Here is a 25520-nt window from a genome sequence, read left to right as displayed (position 1 = left end):
TCTAAGTACTGTGTAAAAAATTTTCACACATTTAGCTTGAACAGCACAAACTCATTATCCTGCTGTTGTCTAGATTAGCCGTCTGCCTGTCACAGGTCTTCCCAGGTGTGGGCTGACTGCGGTTCTTTGTGGAAGCTCAAGGACAGGATCTGCTGTGAGTTTGGTTTGTTGTTGTTGTTTTTGTTGTTGTTTGTTTTTGTTTGTTTTTCTTTCTCCTTTAGGTGTTTGACTTAAATAAGTCCTTTCGGGGTTGTAGGTTTTCATCCTTATTTCTTACTGGCTGTCAGCTGAGGGCTCTTACTGGCTGTTCCCAGCTGAGAGCCCCTCACAGTCTGTGGCTCCTGGTCTCACTTCTCCATTTGCACTGTTTTGGAAAGGCAGGTTGGATCTCTTTGACAATTGAGATGGCTGTTACAGCTTCTGTCACATCTAACACGCGGATAGCATTCTTCACTTACAAGATGCTCATCGATTAAATAGGATCTGCTCGAACAATCTGCAGTGATCTCTCCGTCTCAGGGCCACTTCCTCTAATCACATCAGTACAGTCCTTCTTGCCCCATAAGGTGACCTATTGAGACATAGATACATTTGCAAGGTGGCAGACTGTATTTAGCCTAACACATGCTCCCAGACTAATTCTTTTGTCTGTTACTAAGCAAACATGGTTTATTTGGCAATATGCCTCATTTGAAGAGGGTAATTAATATCCTGTCACCTTCGTGTGAATGTTATTGATTTGCCTTTGGAGACTAAACATCAAGGATCATCAAAAAGGGATGAGAGAAATGAAGACATAGGGTTGGTGTGATACAGTAAGACACATGCCCTTATTAGTCAAAGTTTGGAGACTGTATATTTCATATGTTAGTATGAGAAAACGCGTACAAAAATGGCAGTTTGGTTTTTGAATGTAAACATTAGAAACTGAGCCCTGCATGTCGGTACTTCCTGTGATGTGCTCTCTACTTGTTAGCACGTGCTGCTATTTCTTCACTTTAACGGTGCTTCAGTAAAAATGTTTTTTATGTTTCTTGTCCACTGATAGATTCATCATAGATTCCCATGCTTATTTAAAATTTTCTGTGTAAAATACTTGGGTATTTAATTGAAGGGCTAGACTGTCTCATCCACATTAAATATTGTGCAATGGCTCTGATCCTGCTTTATAGTAAGTGATGGTACACGGCTTGAGGATTAACTTGATACCTTTTTTCTTATCTTTCATTTTATTCATGCCGCCAGCTGAGAAACCTTTCCAGCCTGGACCTCCGTCATATCACTGAACTGGATAATGAAACTGTGATGGAAATCGTCAAGAGGTGCAAAAATCTCAGCTCTCTGAATCTCTGTCTGAACTGGATCATCAACGACAGGTAACCATCTTAACGTCTTAGAAACGTGCCCCGAGGAAAGCATGGCGCATACTGTCGCCGCACCAGTAAGACGACAGCATGAGTAGAGCTGGGCGCAGCTTCTCTTGGAACTGCTGTCCTGAAGTTGGCAGCGGGGTCTAGCTGTGTCCTTCGGCGTACCTCTGCCTTACAACCACAGCAGGGTTTTTATGTGCCGTACCACTGCCATGTGTTCCAATGATTATAACAGGAACATCTTAACTTCTTCCTTCTTCCTTCTGAAACGTGATTTTGAGAGCTTTGTGATTGTGATTGTTTGCTATGGTGTAACTTATCAGTGAGTCTGAGGAATTACCACAGTCATTTTGCATTTAGACCTATCCTTAATTATGATGAATTAATTTCCTATAAATATAAGTTCTTTTTAAGTAGATCATGCGATTAGCAGTTTAACATATAATATAGAGTGTATAAAATGGGAAGTATTTTCTTTTAACTAATGATAAACTCATTTTTCTCTGAAATAGCACATTGAGGTAGAAAAATATAAAGTAGACCTCTTGCAAGAAGACTTTCATAATGCAGACAAGTGCACAGTGTTCCTGTCACTACTCAGAAGGCAGGTGTGTGAGTACGCTGGTCCCCCAGTGCAGAGAAGGCAGGTGTGTGAGTACACTGGTCCCCCAGTGCAAAGGAGGCAGGTGTGTGAGTACGCTGGTCCCCCAGTGCAAAGGAGGCAGGTGTGTGAGTACGCTGGTCCCCCGCCCCCGTGCAGAGGAGGCAGGTGTGTGAGTACAGGCATGAAATGAGAGCCTGGCCACCAACTTTTCGTAATAGTTTTTAAAGATAGGCCATTACAGAGAATTTGCTTTCAAAATAAAGTACCTATAACATCTAAAATTAATGACTGTTTAGATAGAAATATTTTATAAGTAGGGGTGATACTGTGTTAAGCTTAACTCAATAATGCTTTAAACTTAAGACTCTCATCCTCTTAGTTTTTAAATTTCTTTCTATACTTTAAAAACAAAGTGGTATAGATTCTATTTTTCCAATTATTACTAGTTATAGTAATCAATTTTAAATTACCCTAAATCATTCTTTAAGTTATGATAGTCTTCATGAAACTCTTAGCAAATTTTTGCTAGTAAATTTTTATTATTTATTTATTTTAAAAATTTCATGAATACATAAAATTTACGATTAGATGTGTTTATGGTATCCCATGTAAAGCTTCACTGAATACTAAAAGGTTTTTTTTGGGGGGGGGGTTGTAATGTTTGAATTAGGCTAAGCAAATCTGGCTCCTGAAGCATTTACCCATTGTGACTTTTTAAAAAGACAAAACCTCAGCATTCAATATCCATTCTTCTTGCCATTTAAAAATATACAGTACAATATCATCACCTATAATCAGCATCTTGAACGTCTTACTCCTGTGTAAGTTATGGCCAACTACCATGATTCTGAAAATTTCCAGAAGGCTAGTTCTTGCATCTTCTTCCAATGAAGGAGATCATGTAGCCCATGCCACAAATATGTTGAGCACAGATGTCCTTTGACTTCCTGGATTCGTTGGATATGTGCCTAGTAGTAGATTCACTGGGGCTTGTCAGGAGTTTGTCAGGGGCTTCCAGACCACTTGCCATAGCTGATATACATAGAGGCACTTTGTTTTCTGTGATCTTCTTCCTCTGCACTTTTAGGCTCGGCTCAACTATTTCATAATGTAGCATCATGAGGTACCTTTTCTCTTTCTTGCATCTTTATTGCCTCAAATTTGTCTTGAAAATTTACTGATTTTTTTCAAATTTCCTTTAAAAATCCATTTGACTTTGTGGAATTAAAAAAATTTTAAATGTATTTATTGGTTTTGGTAAGTAAGTCAGATACTTAAGGAAAATTGAGTAATACCAATTTAAAAATTAAAGTGTCTCTATAATCAATATTCTAATTTACAGATAATTATATGACAACTTAACATGCTCTTTAATAGCTTTTCAAGGCAAGGAATACAATACAGTATATAAACATCTTGTGTTTATATCTGCTTAACATTTAGATAAGTTTCTTAGCAACATTGACTTAAAGGAAACAGCATCATCCTTCAGCAATGCGGTCATACATCACAGTGTTGCACACATGACCCAGGAGTCCTCCATACCAACAACATCACCCTGCAGCAATGCAATCATATGTCACAGTGCTGTACACATGACTCTGGGAGTCCTCCATACCAAGAACATCACCCTGCAGCAATGCGGTCATACGTCACAGTGCTGTACACATGACCCAGGAGTCCTCCATACCAAGAGAATCAGCACAGAGAATGCTGCAGCTGGTAAATAATATGAAACCTGTGTCTGATATGTGGATGATCTCCTAAGTGAACACTTGGCATTTAAACAAATCTGCTCAGGGACCTTAGTCTTCCAGCTCTTCAAAAACTTAGCCCAACTGGGGGACCTGAGATGGGGTTGTGAGCAGCATTTACTGTTTTTCTTCCTTTGTCAGGCTTTGGGCATCAAATTCTTGCTCCCTGTAACTTTTTTTTTTTGTACTTATCTGTAATGGTTATTTAGCATTTGATTCTAAATATAATAAGTACCGTGGAGATTTAGTCCTAAGGAATGAAAGTGTATTTTTATGTTTTTAATGGAAAAGTTTGGATTAATTGAGAAAACATGCATTTTAATGAGTTGAGCAGCAGAGTATGAAGATCAGACTCTTAGTTTTAATTACGCCACTTGCACTTATCCTGTGTACTGTAATAGAAGCTTCAGACATTAAAACCCACTTTGCAGTATCATCTAAATTACTCATCTTATTGTTCTTGCCATACTGTACTCCTAAGCTAAGTCCTATTTGTAATTATATTGGTATAAATCTAGGGCTTCCCATCAGACTTAATTATGATCCCAGCACTCAGCTGAGCAGGGTTAGTAACCTTTCCGAGGGAGCCCTGGAACGCACTAATGCACTTAGCCTATCAATTAGCTTCGGCTTCACGGTTGCTCATGATTCCAGTCCTGTAGACCCTCAGGAGGCGGTGCACAGTACTTGGTACCGTGTCTCAGGATGCAGAGCACCATGCCCCGCGCTGTAAAGTTGATCTTTTAGGTGACTTAAGACTTACCGCTGAGCTTGGTAAGGAGAGAGGGGAGAGAGGTAACTGTTATATTGCCCAGGTAATTGATAGGTATTTTGCGTGTGTTCTCACTGAAGTCTTTCCGCATCCCTCGTTCAGGGAGGTCAAACTGCTCCTATTACACATAGATGATTTGTTCAATGTTTTTGGCTTTTAGATGGATGTGTTTTCTCTTATTAGGACTATGAAAACTGGGTGAGGACAAACAAGAAAATATTAACGGGTCATGAGTCAGTTTTCTACTTCATAGATGGAATTAATACACTATTAATATATGGAAAATTCTTAGATTTGTGTTTTTGGTGAGAGCTCATTTTCTTTGGTCTAGTACAGCTTTGTTCAACATGTGGGTTGTGACCCCTTTGGGGTCCCACATATCAGATATTCTGCATTATCAGATGTTTACATTGCATTTCTGAAATGGCAAAGAAATCATTTTGTGGTTGGGGTCCCCACAACATGAGGACTGTGTTAAAGGGTCACAGCATTAGGAAGGGTGAGATCCACTGGCCTAGAACCTTTAGACGTTAGTTTGTGCGTTGTCATTACATGGCCGTGTCTTTAATGTGCTCGTTTAATAAACTGCAGTGGTCTCAGTTTTTCTACAATAGAAGTTCTTGTCTGTGTAATTATTTTAAAGCTAAACATTTAAAGCTGTATAGTAATTAAAAGCTGTTTTCATTACGAGCACAATATCAGGTTTGCTGTTTGCTGTTTGGTTGGGTTTTTGTGGGGTGGAGTCACATGCAGGACTTCCTGTGTGCTACAGTTTAGTGTTTACCCCTACCACTGAGCCACGCCTCTAACTCTAATGCTTTAGGTTCTGTGCTCTTGAAATTGATCTGTGTGGCTAAGACATACTGTTCTCTTTCTTTGTTGCTTCCTAAAAGCACTTCTTGCATTGAAAGGATTGCACAGCTTGATACTTCCTTGTCTTCAGAAGAATGGGAGAGTAGTCAGTTGACATTTACCATAGCTTTTAAATACAACCACACCTCAAGTGTTCTGTGAAAAGAGAGGACAGGACTATTTCTATCTGTGACTTAAATTAAACATCTGGTTATTGTGTCTTCTCTATTCTTTCTGATCCCAAGTTTATTGAACTATTTCTGTGTATTTGATATAAATCTTTCGTTATTTTACAATCAGTTTCATTTTTATGGTTTTTGGGTGACTGACACAGAATCCAAAATCTGCACATTTAGATATAAAAGACTGATCTGTAAAAACATGAATGGTTCTGACTTTCTTCATTGCAGTATGATTATAATAGTTCTTTTTTTAATCAATAAGAATGAAAATAAATAGCCTTCATTTAAATAATTTTTTCAAAATTTATTTAATTATTTCATCAAAGTATAGTTTTTCTCAATTTAAATTTTTTAACTCTGGTCCTGAAAAACGTTAGTTCAGTTCCTGTGATCTGTAGCTCTGTGAGCACGTGACCCTTTCATTGGCAGCTCACCTTGCTGCCCATGCAAACAGTGTAGGGCAATAATGTAAGAGAAATGAAGGATTCTCTAGCAGCCACTAGCTCACGTTACCAAGCACAGGAAAAGCCGGGGTCTGCCCCTGTGGTAGCAGAGCACCCCAGGTTGCACAGAACACTTCTTGTCTCGGCATTGGACCGCACATCCTGTAAAGAGGTTTATTTAGTTTGCAGTTTGGGAGATTGACAGTCCAGTGTAGTATGGCTCATGAGCTTGATTCTCGGTAAAGTTCTTCAGATGATGCCTAAGAGTATCAGGAAGAGATCAAGCAGTGAGACGGGAAGTCAGAGGAAGGCTGGAGGTCAAGTGAGAACTGCCATTGTCCTAGAGAGGCTCCATCCCTTAAAGGGTCCACTGACTGAACAAGCGTACCCAGAGATGACACCTCTGGGCGGAGCTGAACTTCAGCAGTGGCTGTTGCTGTTGCTTCTCTGGGGTAATGTTTAATTTCCATAGCAGGCCTTACTCTAAAATATGGAGATTTTTAAATCCTAGGCTCTTGCTGCTACTTTCTTTTCAGGTACACAATAAGATGTTTTTAAAATTAAAATAATGTACATGAAAATTCTGAACTTCTGTTTCCTCTAACAAAAGTTTTCAAGTAGCCTGTCTTTCCTTTTTATTTGCAATATCTTCAGGGTGAGGAATGGCCTATTGCTTTGAGCTGTTGGCCAGTTTCTTCCTCCAATAGACATGATTTGTATTTTTATCTGTGTTTACCCTACTCAGCCTAAAAACTGAATTCTTCTCCATTACAATGTAGAATGTAGGGACCCAGAGGGTGACTTAGTTGTCAAGAACCTTTCTTGCTCTTCCAGAAGACCTGAATTTGGTTCCAACTACCTGTAATTCTGGCCCTGGGGGGATCCAGTGCCTAGTTAGTTCTTGCTTCTGTGGGCACCTGCACAAATGTAGCATATAGCCACACATTCATACACACACCTAAAATAGATTAAAATGTAAAGATTTTTAGGTATTCTTAAGTTAAATCAAATAGTTCTTTGTAAGTAAGTGGAGTCTTTTGATAAAAATGTTAACAGCTAATAGAGAACTAATTATCTTAGGTTTTAGTTTAGCTTTTTCTTGTTATTGCTGTCATTTCAGGCATTAGGACTTTGGCCAACAGGTAGAAGTTACAGAGGGAGACAGAACTCGGCTTTAATAGATAAAGCATTTGTGTTCATTAGCAGACTTCCAATGTCAAATGCAAACAGGAATGTTATTAAAACATTTATTGAATTTTTAAGTACAGATGAACTAGTTTTCTAAACTCTTCCAACTTCAAAGCTATGGGTTATTTATTTATCTTGATGCTGGGATCAAACCCGTTGTCTGATGCGTTCTGGACACATGCTCTACCACCGAGCTACATCCTTAGTCACTGTAGGTGTTTTTAGGAAATGAATTCCTAGGTCTCGCTCAGATTTGGTTGAGGTCTCTTTTGTTTTTAGCGTTAAGAGGAATCCTAACACTAACCTCCTTTATCCTCCTTTATTCTCCCACAGAAAGATAAAGCGCTTTGTTGTGCTTTTGGGTGAGTGTGGGTTGAAGCTGTAGGGGCAGATTCAGGCTGCCCACCTCTGCTGAGACTGACAGTGTCCCAGCTCGTGCAAGACTCAGTGAGGTTTTATATAAAGATTTTTCTAACTCCCTTGATCATCTCTGGATGTTTATTCTGTTTCTTCTTTCAAATTTCCGTTGATTCAATAAAAAGCGGTGATATTTAGAAATAAAGTTCAGAGAGGATTTGAGCAGGTGTTGGTGGTATAAAGTATTTGCTGAGTGTCCATTGTGTTTTATTTCCAGGAATTGTTTTGTGAGCATATGCTATATATTGTATTTATAAGTGTTCAAGGAGTGAGTGGATAATCTACCATCTTCCAATGAATGTCATGTCACAGTGGACCTAGACTTTTATTTCATTTCAATCCCCTAATATTACTTAATTCTCATAGAGACTGGGGTTTAAAGGTTGCCCAAGAGGACAGACCTCGCCAGCAAAAGCAGCAGCACAGTTGAATCTGAGCTTAAGAACATTTATGTTCCATTAAAGCTTAGTAGTTTGGGGGAAGAGGATGCTTTTCAGCTCCAGTATTGTGAAGTTTGGGCAATTTTCTTCCCTATAAACCCAAAAACTTGGAAATAAAGAGGAGATAAAAATTGTGCCATTAGTGTGTGTAGAGCCAACACCCGCAATGTCAGCGTTTTGGGAGGATGAGGCAGGAAGCTCACTTGAGCCCAGGAGTCTGACACCAGCCTAGCAAACAGCCAGTCCCATCTCTCATGAAGCTAGTTAACACTGCTAACTGCTGAGGCAGCCCCATGGTGGAGTTTGGAGCAGTGCAGTCTCTACTCTAGCGTGTGGAGCAGGTTGGATACTGGTGTGTCTTAGTTACTTTTCTGTCACACACCAAAACACCACGACACAGGCAACTTCTCATTCAAAGTGCCACGCGGTGTCTAGTAATGTGGCAGAGTGGTTGGATGGAACATTTTTAAAAATTCACTGTAAACTACTTCTATGATCCATAGAGTAACTTTATGTATACTGTATATCATTCTTTTGAAAAAAGAATAAATATATTTTACTGCAATAGTTATTTGTAAGACCACCTCTAGAAAGGCAATTTCTTTCTTTCTTTCTTTTTTTAGGTTTCTTTTTGTTTTTTTTTTTTTTTAATTTTTAATTAATTTATTCATATTACATCTCAATTGTTATCCCATCCCTTGTGTCCTTCCATTCCTCCCTCCCTCCCATTTTCCCCTTACTCCCCTCTGCTATGACTGTGACTGAGGGGGACCTCCTCCCCCTGTATATGATCCTAGGGTATCAAGTCTCTTCTTGGTAGGAAAGGCAATTTCTTTACATGGGTATGTGCATGCACATTTGTGTGTGTGCATGTGTGTATCCACATGGTGGTGCATTAACCCATGTAGGCATGTGTGGAGGTCAAAGGTTGATGCTTCATCGTTTCAGTTCCTTCTTCATCTTATTTTTTAAGCAAACTTGAGCTCACCAAGCTTGAGCTTAACCATTTTTGGTAGACTGCCTGGCCATGAACCCCTCGGATGCGCCTTTCTCTGCCTCTCAGCACTGGGGTCATAGATCCTTGCCAGGCCTTGGTGTTTACTCAGTGGTAGCTGGGGACTTGATGTTTACGTAACAAGCATTTCACCCCCTGAACTGTCTTCCCACCTAGAAGTGGAATTGTATTGAATCTTGTCATGGCTGTTTCTGGATGCTCTACCATAATGCTGTTTCTGCTTTTATGTTTTTCAAGCTAAAGATTACCAAATATATAAAATAGTCTGTGAGATTTACCCCTCTCTTTATAGGAGAGCATTTGCTGGGTATTGAACCCAGATGCCTTTACTCATTATAGTATGCACTCTGCCATTTGCCAGTGAACTATTACCCCAGTCTCATTTGTGGTATAAACAACGTTTTCTAGGTTATAAAATCAGAGTTTATGATCCTTTCATAGGAAAGTGCAGGAAGGATGCACACGAAATGATGGTAATGTGGTACTGCAAGCCCATGGCTTAGTGGTCTCCTACCTCATGCCTGTTTTTGAATTGCTAACAATGAAGAAAAATCTTGATTTATTCACGAAAATGATAGTTTATTGGCTGCTCAGATGAATTTCTCCATCTTTCCCGTCCCCATGTCTCCTAGGAATGGCCTTATTCTTAGTCACTCAAACTTGAAATGGTAATTAAAATAACTCACTGTTGTCAAAATCTAAAGTGTATGATAAATGAAGCCCAGTAAATAGTGAAAATATGGGAAAGATGATTAAATCTGACAATTTCCCCGTAAAAGACTTGCGATGATAAATATCTCCTGTGATTGGTTATTAATTCAGTGTAGGGAATTTTCCTTCAGCCCAAAATGTTTTATGAACAGTGGCATAAAGAAACACTTTAGAAGATAGGTGCGCACGTGTTTAACGAGAGAGGAAATTGCTGTAACTTGATTGGTAGTAATTAAAAATGGCAGACCTGGCAGTGCACGTGCCTGGGCTATTTTCTGTATGACAGTTCTTTCAGAAACTAAGAAAGGGAGGTGTTTCCTGGAGACATGAAAATGACAGGGTGCTTTGGCTTGAACCTCTGTTCGCCATGAAAATAGAAAGGTTTCATGCATTCCGTCCCTCAGCTCATAAAATACCTCCTACTTACTCAGGACAGTATGAACTTAGTTTATTTAAACTTAACACGCTGAAGTTAAAAAAAAAAAAAAGCAAACCTGTTACAAAAACAATTATGGTTGTAGTGGTACTAATCGTTTCTCTTAAAACCATTAAAAATGCTTTAAAGTTAGGACAAGATGGAGTGGCTCCCATCAGGATACAGGGAGCATCACTGTCGGTGGCCTTGAGTGTGTGGCTGTGGCGATTTGTTTGTGACTCTCTCTCCATGCCAGGAGGTCATGTGTCGCACACCGTACACTGCTCAGAGCAGCGAGTCAGTCATGTGTGATGGGAGGATCATGAATACTGAGCTTATTTTAGGGTGAATAAATGTACTGTCAAGTTTGGGTCAAAGCTTGGGAACGGTGAGACAGTTGGTTCCATTGCCCTCTTCCTTCCAGGCTCATCTATTTCTGAGTAAAATTGATACTTCAATTGTTTAATGTTACAGTCTAAAATCAAGTATAATTTTGTGTATTGCCTGCTGTTATCTGGGAGTCCTTCCTTCCCTCCCTCCCTCCCTCTTTTTATATAAAGGAGTTTTGATGCTCAGTTACTGAGGCTTGAGTTTTCTTTTTAACGTTGAGGATATTTTTATGTGAAGAGCCTTTTGTCTGCAGTAATAGCCAGAGACCAGCTGAGAAAAGGGCAAGAGAGACAGCTACAGCTTTCCCTCTGCTTCTTGGTGAGAACAGTATGGCTGTATGAGGGGGGAAAATCACCCATTTCCTCCTGCTCTTCTTTTGCTGCTCTTAGATGCATATTCAATATTTGGTTAATTGTTAATATGTATATAAACATACTGATTAAGACCAGCGTCACATTTCAACAGTTATCATCAGAAAATCAGGTTGTGAAAGCAACGGCAGGATTGTCAAGGCCACCAAGCATTGCCTACTGCACAGCACATCAGCAGAGCAATTAATTTAGGCTAATTGCTTTTCTGTTTGTTCAGGTGCACTTTGCAACTGTCTTTTGAGATCCCGGCATATAAGAAGAATAAGGGAGATAATTTTAAAATGTTAGAATAGTTACCATTAAAAGAACAGTAACTATGTAGTTTAATCTTCCAACTATGTAAGACTTCAAAGGTTACTTTAGACATTTGTGCATTTTTACAGTCATTTGAGAAGTAGATTGTCTGTTCCTGGACTGTGGCTCTAGGGTGTTGTTAACCCTGAAGAATCACTTAGAATTGTCTAATTTCTGGAAATCATGACAACCTGCTTTGGAAGAAAAAGCTAGCCATAAATACAGTGACACGGTTATTGCCATTTCTTATAGATGAGCATTATTTGGCCTCGTATAATAAAAACGTTCAAGTCCTTTAAAACTTAGATTAGCACGTGCTCACTGTGGTGATGCTCCTCCTTACTTGCCAGCACTGTTTTTTTCCTGAATTTGGGAGCTCCTTGTGTATCCAACTGCGGCTCTGTGAAGAGTTGCCGTAACAGACCCTTAGCTGAAAATAACTGTGATTCTAGGAGTCAGTTGCTTATTGGAAATTGCAAGGATGCCTTTAGAGGGGAGCAAGCTCATCCTCAAACTGTTTCTTGGTTCACCATATTTGTGAAAGAGCAAGTAGCAATTTCTTTTCTCCCGCTCCTACCCTGTAAGGCTTCTGCAGTGTGTTTAGTGGCATGTCCGAAGCCGACACAGCACAGTGCTCTGTGGCTAGAGAAGGGCGTCTTTGGAGAGAAACGTGCTTGGGGGACGTACAGGTAGCAGTCATTGCTTGTGACACTCTGTGAGTCCCTTGAGTATTTCAGAAATACATTCAGTGAAATGAGACTTCATGCAGCGAGTTCAAAGTTTTAATCAAACACTCTTATTTTATATTTGTTAGTAGACACAAAAACTAGTGTAAAAAATTTGATCTCTTCCTAATTCATTATGAATGGACTACCAGGTCTAGTTAATTAATTACAATATAAACAAAAAATGTCTCCACAGATAATTTTCATACAAATGAATAGAAGTATATGTAATTTTTATAATGGTATATTTTCCTTCTTTTATGAACTTTGTAGTTTCCTGAAGTGTTACATGTACAACCTGGATTTCTTGTGTTGATCCTGTTTATTGAAGAATGTTCAATTTGACAGCTTGCTTGTTAAAAGTAAAAATATCAGGGGTGCTGGAGAGATGGTGAGGGGCTAAACGCACATGCTGCTCTTCCAGAGAACCCAGATTTGCCTCTCAGCACCCATGTGGCAGTTTCTAGCCATCTGTAACTCCAGTTCCAGAGGATCTGATGCCTTTTTCTGGCTTTCTCAGCACCAGACACACAAATGATGCACAGACATATGTGCAGGTAAAAAGCCCATACACAGTTTTAAAAAGCGAAAAGATCAGAACAGAAACAACTTCTACTAGATTACATATAAAGGAATGAAGACTCTTATGACATGAAAGCAACCACCACCTACCAGACCAAGGACCGCCAGTGATGGCGTCAGCCATTGGCTCTGGATGGGGCTCATCTTCTAAAGTTCATCTGTGATAAGGCAGAAGCTAGAGGCAGCACCTCCATCTCCTCTTCAAATCTTCAACCCTGGGGTTCCTGATGCCAGAACGATATACAGAGGGCTGCAACACAGGCAGAGCTGCAAAGCTCACTTGCCCTGCAGGCTGTGACCCCAGCTCTTGCCAGTGTATGTGCACTCTGCAGGGCAATGTGGCAGGCACTACATGCTTCTCCACCAAGAACTGGTGAGTGCCTGCACCGACCACAGTGGAACTTAGCTTGAGGGGCTTTCAGGACTTGCCTTCCAGGTTCCCACGAACTTCTTTGCCCATCTCTCTGGAATCCTGCTATCCACATATGGTTAGTAGTTCTCAGCCCGTGGTTTGAGACACCCATAGGGCTCACGTTTCAGATATCCTGCATATCAGATACAATACAATTCACAGCAACCAAACACTGTTACAAAGTAGCAACAAAAAAATTTCATGGTTGGAGTTCAGGACAGCTCAAAGAAATGTGTACTAAAGGGGTCACAGCATTAGGAAGGTTGACAACTGCTGGCACAGATTACTTTATCTGATCAGAAGAGACTGACGACTATCCAGTGTTCTGAGTCACCCACCAGCTTTGTAACCTAGCTAAATTAGGCACTCTGGTCTCAGCTTTGCTTCAGAGTCCTGCAGTCTTGTATGGAAAGTGGCAGAATGCCAGGTGAGCACTGTTCAGAGTTGTGAAGAAATGTAAAATTTTATTTATACTGCATATTTTTGGTTTGGTTTGTTACACAGCATTTCATGATTAAGACACTTCTTGGTTGTCCAAAGCTGAGAATTTTATATTGCATGAAGGAAGTTTCCAGAAGTTTATCATTTATTATTTTCTTTAACAGTCACCTTGAGTCTTTCTCCAAGATCATTGTGTCCTATGCTCTTGATTAGGTAGGGTGGGGCAGAGAGGTCTAATTTTCTGAGGGTCGTACCTGGCCGGTACAAAGTCACAGTTGAATGCAGAAGCTGTTAGACTTCAGGCATTTGCACTTTTTGCCTACAACAGCTTATTCTGAGTTATAATTAGTTAGCCGCAATAAGAGGTTCATAAGTACGTATCATTGTAGAAAAATGACAATAAAGTAATATTTCATTAAAAATAAAATCTACTCGTAGTTTGTGAGTTTTTATTCTTAAGTAGTCAGGTAAGAACACACTAGGAAAGAGGTCAGCTCCCTGGCTCCTACAGGCCTGAGTCTGAAAGGGGTAGCATGAATTTAAGGAAGAAAATAAGCCCTTGACTATATATCCCTAAGACAGCTTTGTGCTCCATAATTCTAAGTATCTGCCCTTCACGTTAGTAAGAAATGAAGAGAATAAAAGATTCCCGTGCTTCAGGTAACTAGGGCTCTCACTTTCAGTTTTAATCACCTTTAGCACTGGTTAAGAAACAAGAAGAAACTGTGCTGAGGTGACCTTCCTTCATTGAAGGGCATGCCTCCGTATTTTCAGTTGTAAGCTATGCACTGGCCGAGAGCTAAGTTCTGGTAGGGCTTTGGTTTTGTAATTTCTGTGGCTCATGACCAGGTTTTCTATTTGTAAATGCTTGTCGTTCCACATCTGCCCAACAGCTGAGGGTCAGGCAGCCCTCGGCACCTTAAGGCAATGCTAAGAGATGCATTGGCATTGTCTTGCTTGCTTGGTTCGGACTGGAATAGGGTTTTTGTATAGGAAAGAGTTGACAGCCAACAGGTGAGGCAGGACATAGGGGTGGAAGCTTCTGGGCATAGGTGGCAGGGGAGGGTTGCCAGCTGAGGTGGGAGAGTGGGAGGGAGACTACTGAGCAGGCAGTGAGAACCGCGTGGACAGACTGGAGAGGTCTCGTTAAGTTAGCAGCTAGCTGAGAGAATGCTCCAGCAAAGGCAACAGCTTTAAACTGTATAGATGCCTCCGTTTATTAATTAACCCTCAAGCGGGATCCATGAAAGCCCAGCAATAAAACTGAGCAGGTGAATTTGGCGTATGTATGTATCACTGCTTATCTTTTCATTTACCAAGTGACAAACTAGTTCAGTTCTCCTTAGGGCTACTGTGGGTTACAGGCCTGGAACATTTCCCGTGTAACTTTTTATAATACAGTGGAAACTTACTTTACTTGGGAAATATTGTTTCCAGGCACATGTGCACATATAAAAATACGTTGATGAAAATGTGTATATATTTGGAGAATCTAAACCTTGGGCTGGGGCTGGGTAAAAGCATTTGCCATACAAGCATGGCAACCTGAGTTTGAACCCTTAGAACTCATAAAAGCTAGGTCCGGTAGTGTCAGCATCTGTAACCTCAGCATGCCTGTGGGTGACATGGAGCTAAAGGAAAAGAGTCCCTGGACGCCCCCGAGCCAGCTGGTCTGGCGTGTGTCACAGACCCCTCAGATACCCATGGTCCTCCCACACACACCTTGGCAAATGTGCACCTAAATTTACACACAACTATATATACATATACACTAATAATAGCTAATGAATAAATAAGTAAGTAAAACATACTGTTTATTTTTGGAGAAGAGGAAGAAGTATATTCTTTTTCTTCTGGTTTTAATTTTTATTGAAATGGATTTGTGTCCTATATGACACTAGAATTAATCTGCAGACAAGGATTGTGACCCTTCTAAAGCCTCCAGCATTTAGCTGGAATCTCAGAAACTGCTTACTGATTGATGATTACTAATTGATTGATTGGCGATCGAGCCTAGTGAGCATAAGTTGGACAGGAAATACAGGATGTTAAAATAAGTTGAGCGACTGACACCTCATGCTGGCGAGGGTGTGGAGAAAGAGGAACACTCCTGCATTGCTGGTGGGAATGCAAACTAGTACAACCACTTTGGAAAGCTATCTGGCGCTTTCTCAGAAAAATGGGAATAGGGCTTCCTCAAGACCCAGCTATTCCACTCCTTGGAATATACCCAGAGGATGCACTACTACACAACATGGACATATGCTCAACCATGTTCATAGCTGCCTTATTCATAATATCCAGAACTTGGAAACAACCTACATGTCACTCAATAGAAGAATGGATAAAGAAACTGTGGTACATTTACACTATGGAATACTACTCAGCTATTAAAAACAAGGAATTTCCAAAATTTGTGGACAAATAGATTGAACTAGAAATTGTCATAATGAGTGAGTTCACACAGAAGCAAAAAGAGCTAAATGGTATATACTCACTTATATCGAGACACTAGTCCAAGGGGTACGTCCCCATGAAAAACTGTACCTACCAGGATAGTGGGTAAGAGGGGAGGACATCCTATTGAAACTTTAGGTGTGAGAAGCCTGGGAGAAAGAGGAAATGGAAGGATCCAGTGGGTCCTGGAAAACTACAGGAGAGTCTGGGCCCTGGGGTCCTCCACAAACTATGACAACAGCCAAGGAAAAAATAGGCAGTAAACCTCGAACCCCTACCCAGACTAGCCAATGGACAGGACATTCTCCACTGTTGAGTGGAGAAGGAGATCTAACTTTCACACAAACTCTGGTGCCCCATATTTGAACATGTCCCTTGGATGGAGATGCCTGGTGGCACTCAGAGGAAAGATAACAGGTCTAAGGAGAGACTTGATACCCTATGAGCATATACAGGGGGAGGAGGTCCCCCTCAGACACAGACATAGGGGAGGGGAGGGGAGTAGGGGGGAAGTGGGAGGAAGGGAGGAATGGGAGGATACATGGGATGGGCTAACAACTGAGATGTAATATGAGTAAATTAATTTTAAAAAAATAAAAATTAAAAAAAAATAAGTTGAGCGAGATATTTAAGTTAATTTGAAGGGTTCTCTTTAAAGGCTCTGCAGTCAAAAGGGAAGAATTACAGAGGTGGTCCGTGAAAATCTCCAAGATAGAGTAATGGTGTAAACACAAGTGTGAGGGATACAGGCACTATTTTAGCCTGACTGTATGTTGCTCTTACTGATTTTTTTCTGTCACATTTCATTCTTCAGCTTTCAGATATTTGTGATATGATTATCTTTGAAGAAATCCGTATTACCATGGATTGATATCTTGAATATTGTCATCTTGACAGAACTACAGATGTGAGATAATTTATATTTTTAAGCTGCAAGGTGAAAGAAGTAGATGCTGTGACTATCCTTATAGGTTCCTTATAATTCTAAGAGTCCGTTGTGACTTGCTTTTGTTTCTAAGATTTCTATTTCACAGGCTATTCACAGGGCCCAGAGGTCTTTATGCAGCAGAGGAGCTCTTTTTAAAGGGAGGTTCTCTCTTGGCAGCTCTTCTTCTCCAAGAGGACTTAACAGTGAGCTTGGTAGCAGGAGAGAGGTGTAATGTATTACCAAGCCGTCCACACAGACATCACTTGTACTTGGTGAAAATGTCCTCGTTGATAAATGGGTGAGGCCAGGATAGCTTTTCAGCTGTGACTCCCGTCATTTAGTGTGTGCACACAGGCACATACATTTGCCTTGTGATTCCCTAGCCAGTGTTTGTGATGCTTAATTTGCATAGTTGTTACTTTATCGTACTGACTTGTAATGATTTTATACTATATTTCAGTTCTCTGGGCTGACTCTAGAAGCTCACATCAAGAATGTGTGGTGATGCACACACATCTCAGTTTGGGGTGTGCATTGCGGATGCTCTGGCAAGGAGTCCTGAGGTGGGGCTGGTGCATTAACACTCACCTCAGCATTGATTTCACCCCAGTCGCTTGTGGAGGGATGGCGTCTTGTGAGCATTTATCCAATCTTAATGTAGACACATGGGAGATACTTTACATGTTTTGTTTTCAAGGTTCTATTAAAGCCATTATTTAGAATGTTCCAGTCATACACAGATAAAAATTCTAGAATGTTGAAAACTACATTTTATCAGTAATGAATCACCATCATTTATTCAGTAACAACATTGACAAGCAAGGTCTGTTTTGAGTAAAGACCCCAAGACCTAGCCTAAAGGTCATTTTCTCAGTGAGAGCATCTCTTTTTAATTCGTCTTAAATTAAAAAAAAAAAAAGAAGAAGAAGATATAGCTAGCTGGGTTCTTTGAAGTATTTGTACAAGTAAAAGTTTCTAAGACTGCACAGTGGGAAAATCAACAACTTTTGACTTTCTCTTTTAAGGGCAACAGTAATTTTTATTCAATTTCTATTTAATTTTCTGAACCTACTTTTGACATTCACAAATTATATCACTCATTCTGACATACAAATGAGAAAATGAATAACTTTGGGATTCAAATGTGAGGAGCCCCTCCTAGGTGCTTAGACATGTTGCCTCCTCCCTCCCATCCTTTCCCCAGGAACAACAGCAGTCTGATGTCTAAAAGAGTCCTTTTCCTCAAGACAAGCTTTTGTGAAAACAGTCTTCCTTTGCCGAATTCAGTAAAAAGAGCATTTGCTTCTCAGCTGGTTTCTTTCCCCTCCCCCTTGAAGCTGTGTCTTCTCTTTTTAAAAAACTATATTCTGTTGACTTTTTAGTTGACGGCCACTGATGACATTTTCTCTGGTAAATTTTTTCCCTTTAATTTGGATCTTCTCTTTCTTAAATCTGTGAAGTGTTTTCTTTCATTGTCAGTATCACTGGTGACATTTTCATCTGATTCATGACATATTCATTTTAGAAAACAGCACTGTTAAGGAGGTTTTTGGTCAGTGACATTTTGGCAAACACTTGCCAGTGGCCACCAGAGAAGGTCACATACACTTGGAGCCAGGAAACAGATTACCCAGAAAGTCTTCCGTGAATGCTAATGCGTTGAGCTTACCATGGCAGTGGAGAGAGGACATGCTTTGTGCTTCTGTTTCTTTGTCCGAGCGTTTTTTTTATGTGGGATCATTCACTCTACAACCTTGGTGAACTTATTTGAGTTCTTTCTAATGATTGTTGTAATGGGAGCGCACCTCAGTATAAAGTTTGGAGGCTCAATCATGTTTCAAAAGCACCTTGTTCACGACCCATTAGTTCATTAGGAGAGTGGAAGCTTACTTGGCATCATCCATCACCAATTGCTCGGTCCCCACCCCAGCCTTGTGCTCCCCTGAAGATGCACGGCAGCTGCAGAAGGCCTTAAATCAGACTACAGATACCAGCACGTTCTTGAAGGTTGCTTTTTATTAAAATATGGTCACATTGAAGTGTTCCTAATTTTCTTAGGAAAATGTGGCAACTATAGTACATTCACTGTGCTTCCACAAACATCTGTTTGTCTTCAAATTAAATAGACAAAAATGAATTCAGCCTCATGAGTAAAGATTTACAAACACATAAAACTTCTTTTATATATAGTAGCACACTTTGTAAAATGTTCTTCACGTGGATTTTTTTTTTCATACAAATGTATTCTAACAAATCATAGTTTTTAAAAATACACTTTGGTTATCCATGTACATGCAGTCACGCAGTCACAGCGAATTAGCAGAAGAGTAAATGAAATAAAACATGCTCCAGGAAGCACAGTTTTCTTAACTCCAATTTGGCTGAGAAAACGAGCTAATTAACTATTTACGCTGCTTTTAGTAAGTCTGGGTTGGACATATGCCAAGCGTCTTCGGACCTGGTCCACAGTGATGGGTCAGTCCTGCTTATTTCTCTGTCTCCTCCAATTTCCCGGTGCTCCAGCTCCCTGGTGTGGGCTTTGCTAATGTTTGTCACCATTTCTCACCACCACGCCCAGTCATCGTCATCCTCTGGGTCCAGTCTGCGGACATACCAAATCACACTCCGACTTCCGAGCGCCTCTCAAAACCAGAAGAGCAGCACTTTCTTAAAGTATTTTAAAATTAGGTTACCCAGTCTCAGTTGTGTTTTGTTTTGGTTTGAAGGCTACAGCATTCCCTCTGGACAGAGCAGGGGGGAGGTCTGTGAGGGATTTTAAATACAGAGGCATCTCCCTGGAGTGGTGCAAGGGAGTGGGGCCGGGAGGGCATCCTTGCCTGCCAGAGGGCAAACTGCTAGAGGTGAGACTGGCATATGCTGATTTCCCTTTGCTCTGGCTTGCTGTTTTTCCTGCCCTCTGGCTTGCAGGTTTATTAAAATGCTAATGATGTTTATTCTGTTTTTATTGGCAGCTCCCCAGATTTGATTATTGATATATCTGAATAACAGTGGGATGCAATATCAAAGCCTCCCTTGGCTCTTTGCTTGGATTTTTGTCAGTAGGAAATAGAAATACCACAATGTCAGATGGGTCATATGCAGTTTAAAAATCTGTGTAAAGGGAAATGTTGTAAGGAAGCTGTCCACTATTTGGAACTGAACTCTTCGTGGGTCAGTGCTGTGTCTCACATGGGGCCCTTTCCTTGGGGTGCTGCGTCATCTCTAGAGCTGTAGTGACTAGTATGTAGAGGGTTCCTTGCTGTACCCATTTGCTGAGCTTTGCTGTGTCAGATCTCATACAAACCGAGTGACACATAGGCCCAAAGGCTCAGAGACCTCAAGAATAATCCCATATGACTGTCAGGAGATGAAGTTGTCGCTGTATCCCTACCTACTCTTTCAAAGTCATCGCTACAGACTCTTAGGCAGGCAAAGAGTTTTAAAACTCAGGCTCAAATGTCGTTGTTGCTGGTGAATAGTGCCAACACTGGAGCCCAACTGCTGCGTGTGCTGTGCCCCTGCTCCCCCCTTCTGGACATACATGCACGCGCACGCGCACACTGCGAGTGTGCAAGGCCTACTTTGTTCAGCTTCTGTACCAGTCTTTTGTTTTCTGTCATGGACTAGAGTTGACTACAGTCTCCATGGATTATGTATGGGTTCTGGTGTTTCTTTGATGCTCTCTGAGTGACAACCCCCACCCCACCCCACCCCCCACACACACATTGTAGGATGCAGCAAATACTTTGAAAAGGAAAACTGAAGTGATTCAGAAACTCCCACTGTTGGTGCTTTGGAGAGTGTCTTTTCTGATAGTGTGCACACATGTGTGTAGGTTTCCCATCTCTTGGTGCAGTTGCACTGTATGTCGACCACTGCAGGCCAGGTTCTTTGCGTAGTGATAAGTTATAGACGCCTTTCTATTTTAGGCGCTCCATGTCATCATCTTGGCAAGACTTTAGCAAATTTATCCATTCTGTTACAAGTGGGCATTCTAATTATTTCCAATTTTTAATCCTATCAATGAATATGTGAGAAACATATCTGTATCACTGTAAATTTTAGTCTCTTTACAATTAAATTTTTGAAAAGTATTTCCATGTCTAAGAACCTCTTTGTCTAAAACGTCTGTACATCTTCCTCAGTTTCATCAAGGAAGGACCATGTGAGTCCTTACAGAAGATGTTTGTCTCTCCATACCTGTGCCAGTGTTACATGCGGTTCTGGAGCATTTGAAATGGGCACTGAGTATGCATGAGGTTCTTAAGTATGTGGGAGGTTTTACAGGCAGAGTATGTGGTACCACTTAAGAACTAAAAAAACAAGTGCAGTTAGTTCCTCAGACATAGGGATTTTCCATTAAGAGATGGTATTGATTGATGATTGAGCCCAGCTACTGCAGTCAGATGCTCTGCATTCCAATCCTCACTGCAGCCACCTCTGATGTGCTTGTTGTTGGGCATAAACAGGACGTTCGGAATTCTGTTACTAGCACCATCTTGTCATGAGATGATGTCGAATGTTGGCTGAGACTGCGAACTGCATATGGGCTCAGTATGTAGGAAGATCATGCTTTGAGTCACAGTGGCTGGGTGGGCGTTTGATTTAGTAGAGAACGTTTGAAGCATTTGATTAGATTCCCCCCGCCTCCTCTTTAATGTGGAATCTTAGTAAGTAGCCCTGGCTGTCCCCAAATGATCCTACTGTCTGCTCCTCCCAAGTCTTGGGATTAGAGCCATGTTCTACCATATTCCTCTTGCATTCTGTGTTAAAAGAATCAGTTCTGTACCAGGTACTATAGGTACCAGAAATCAACACACTGTTGCTCGATTAGTCCAAGAAAATGTGAGCAAAAATAATGTCATTTCATTAAGTCATTCACTTACGAGCACTTACTGAGTGCTATGTTACCCATTCCAAGTAGGCAGTGAGTGGGCGTGGGCTTCTGCTGCCTCTCGTGTTCTTAGGGATTCCTGGGTAATTACGTAATACTTCAGGCACTTTTCTCATTCATCTCTTCTTAGCCTCTTTAGACATGCTGAGTTCACTCTGAAGCCTTTTTTGCTATTCAAGCATTAATGGTCTCCAATTTTCGTTTGTGGACAGTTTTTAATTACGTTATGTTATATTTTTGTATAACCTGGGTTTTCATGTGTTACACAAAATAATTTTCCTAAAAGCCTTTTATAAGGGTGATTTTCTTTCTCTACCTCATGAAAGACAGTCCTTGGCTGTCATTTAGGTTTTCTAACTGACTTTTGGTGATTAACATGATTTACTATTTGACTAAAATTGCTGCTATAGTCATAATTCATTTTACATATAGAAAAATGAATAAGCCTTCATTATCCTAATGAGAAAATGATAGTGGATCCTGAACTGGCCTACCATTCCTCAGTGCCATGGCTGTCTAAGTACCGCAGTGGGTGGAGAAAGCGGTGACTTCTGTGGGGGGCCTCGCGCTGTCAGCGGGTAGCAGTTAGTGATGAGAAAGCTGACCGAAGGTTGAGTTTGCAGAATGTCATGCTTCTTTACAGAGGTGTCCTCTGCTCCGTCGCTTAGGTACTCTTTTGGCTCTTGTGATAGAAACCCTCTTAGCCACCTGCCCTCCAGGGGTCAGTATTCCCCAGCTGAGTGACAGACAGAAAGGCCTAGAGGCTGGTTGGGTGACTTCCTGCTGGCCCAAGGCCAGATGGAGAGATGGTCCAGAGCCCTCAGGGTCCTTGCACAACTCAGTGAACTCCCAGGGCTAGCTGGAAGCTGACTCTGCCTTTTGGCCTCTTACAGATGCTGACCTTGTGTAGCCCAAGGCAGGTGAGTGTCCATGCACCACAGTTAGGAACTTATAGTTATGTTTTAAAAAAATCTATAGAAGCCGAACAACCCTCCTCCCCTGTTTTCTCTAAAGCTGTCCCAAACAACCGACTCCTCTCTTTTCTCTTGACCTCCAAGCTCGTTTCTGTTTTTCGTGTTCAGTTCTAGGAACCGCCTCTTCCTTTGGGATTTTGATCTCTGGTTGTATAGTCAACCAAATAAATTTTTTTTTTCTCATTGGTAAACTCATTTGGCCCCGGTTTTATATTCTCTATCTATGACTGAGAGTGTCTCCCCTACTCTCTATTTCACAAGGTAAGTAGGACTATGTCAAATCACTGTTCTGTAGTTAGAGTTATGGTGAAAGGTCAGTCTAGTCATCGCCAATTAAAGTAGGGAAAGGCTACATTTATAATCGCTGAGATCCATTATGTCAGATCAGCACTGCTTACCAGCGTGTGAGCTATATCCCAGGATGTGCAAATGTGATCGTGGCATCACAGTGTACTTAACCTGCCGCAGACCGCTGGTGCTGCAGAGAAGAGCCTATCCGGGCAGCTGACTGTTCATGCGGCCCCCTTTCACTATGACTCCTCAAGGACCTTAGGACCTGCGCTCTGTGAACCTTCTGTATCGTGGGTAGAAATAAGCACAGCTAATTGATAGGTGTGTGACAAACAGAAAGACCTGTTGAGACTTACAATTTTAACATGTTCTGTTTTCTAGTAGGACATGGCATGTAAGCGTCTTACTGCGGTGGTGCTCCTCCCTGTGTGAGAGGGGGAGTGTTTAACCTTTCCGTGTCCTGACTGAGAAGCTAACCCTGAACCTCAGCTGCGGTATCATTGTTTTCACTTAGATAGCTTCATACATCAACAGGGCTTTGCTTATGAAAAACATGGATGTAGCATGTTCGGAGATAATGGAAAATGAATTAAGAAAAAATTTCACCCTTTATGAAAACTTTGTCCCACCCTCTTTTACCTTACGCTATCCTTATGTGCTGTTTTATTCTACTTGGGTTTCTGTAATAAAGTATCATATCCTAGGTGCCCTATAAACAACAGAAGTTTCTGAAAGTTGTGGAGGAGTCAAAGTGTCAGGTCAAGGTGATGTCCAGGTGTGAGTCTGTGAGGAAGCTGTCTGACTAGCAGTTGGAATATTGTCTCAGCATCGTTACACTAGAGTGATGGATTAACAGGCTCCTCATCCTCACAGGCCATGGATGTCACTCATGAGGTCTCTGCCGTGTGACCTAGTTCCTCCCTACCTGCCCCCCCTGCCCGCCCCCCCCATGCTATAGAGGACTGGAGGACAGCAAGTATTCACACCAGAGCCATGCTCAGTTGCAGGTGCTTACTCTGAATTCTTATCCTCCCTCGGCATCTTTTGCTGTGGCGGTTTCTTTTAAAACTCAAATAATCGTCTTCTGAATGGAGATCCAGGGTGTGGAGTGTGGGCTTCTTTAGCCTGTACGAGGGTTACGAGGGCAGAGCTTCAACTTGATGGTAAAACACTAGGCTTTTTGGTCCGGGTGGTCGTTGGCTGTCTTAGGTGGGGGACATGCTGGTCTTTGGTCTCTCCTAGTACCATGGATCCGAAGTTACTTATTCAAACACCTCCACTCATTTGCCGGGCATTTCCTGCTTGCTGACCCATGGCTTGGTACAGACTACCCACTATGGTCTATAGGCTCTTATGTTCCATAGCGCCGTCCGCCTCCCCCAGTGCCGTCTACACTCAGGAAAGGCTGAAATAAGTCATGAGACTTTCTCGTTTTGGCTTCCAGATGCCTTTGTCTTAATTCTCTAGTCTGAGTATATCAGACTTGATGGCCCTGAGCTCTTTGAGAGCCTGATGCATTCTAAGTCAAACTGGGGCTGAACCATTTCACTGATGTTTGAGTACCGACTTTCATCCTGACCTGCTGGGCTACATGTGGGACTGACTGCTTTTAGGACCCTGTGAACATCACTGACATAGTCCTGGGCTGCACCTGTTCTGCCCCCTCCCTGGCACTCAGCAGACCTGAGAAGCAACCTTGTGCATGTGCACACAGCTTACTATGTTAGTGCTTTTAAGTTAGAATTTTGTTGTAGAAATTTAGTATGCTTGAAATATTGTAGGACATAGATTGCATATTTGCTTAAGTACCTCTGTTTTTGAGGTTGATATGTCCTTTTTTAGTTAAAAGTTCCCTATAATTGATGCTAAATTTAGTTTTATGTATATAATAGTTTTATTTTTATTATAAATGGCTCAGTATTTTCTAATTGGTTACTGATAAATGACTATATGCTTTCCATACACTTAAATATAATTTTGAATGTTAACTTCATAGTTGGATTGTTCTGAGACTCACATAAAATTCATAATAGTATAGATACTTACCTGGGATTTTAAAGGTAGAAATTCATGTCATAGCATCGGAAAAGCATTCTGTTCCTAGGGGTTTTGTCTTTACTTAATATATTTAATTGTATTTCCTAGGACTTTAAGGGAGCTTTTTCTTAAAGCTGCTTTGCGATTTTATTACAAACTCTCCCCCTTTTATTTTTCACCTTTATTTTAAAGCCGGTATTTTAAGCTTGGGATAACAGCAGTGATTAGTAATGAAAGTTACCTGCCTGTAATTGGGGTCAGAAGGTCTTATGTAGAAATAATTGGTCCATTTGTCCTGCCTAACATGGAGCCTTGACATGTGAAACTCAGCTAGGTTTAGTTTTTTCTTTTGATCACAAATAAGCTGTTGCCTTCAGAGTTTTGCCATTTACCTTTTCTTCTGTTAAGTAGCAGCATTAAAATACGGTACTTCTCACATGTGAATTTATTGGTATTTAACATGTTGAAACGAGTAATTCACTATTACTTTTACTTTTTTAATTTCAAGCAAATATGAAAGTTAAATTTTTTTTGAATCTCCATAGACCGTGCTTAAAACTG

At 40.9% G+C, this 25520-nt stretch overlaps 1 protein-coding gene across 2 annotated transcripts in view; it reads left to right on the top strand.

Annotated features, from left to right (window-relative positions):
* The window catches only part of FBXL17 (F-box and leucine rich repeat protein 17), a 423447-nt gene that overhangs the window by 146886 nt on the left and 251041 nt on the right, over positions 1-25520 (top strand). For both annotated transcript variants that reach the window (XM_084778112.1, XM_084778113.1), the window contains exon 6: positions 1246-1376. In XM_084778112.1, coding sequence (XP_084634238.1) covers positions 1246-1376 — 131 coding nt within the window. The remainder of the gene's footprint in view (positions 1-1245; positions 1377-25520) is intronic.

The sequence above is a fragment of the Acomys minous genome (assembly GCF_964271855.1).
Source record: "Acomys minous genome assembly, chromosome: 4".
Classification (NCBI taxonomy): domain Eukaryota; kingdom Metazoa; phylum Chordata; class Mammalia; order Rodentia; family Muridae; genus Acomys; species Acomys minous.
The sequence above is the reverse complement of the archived record's forward strand: the minus strand, read 5'-3'. Positions and strand labels throughout refer to the sequence as shown.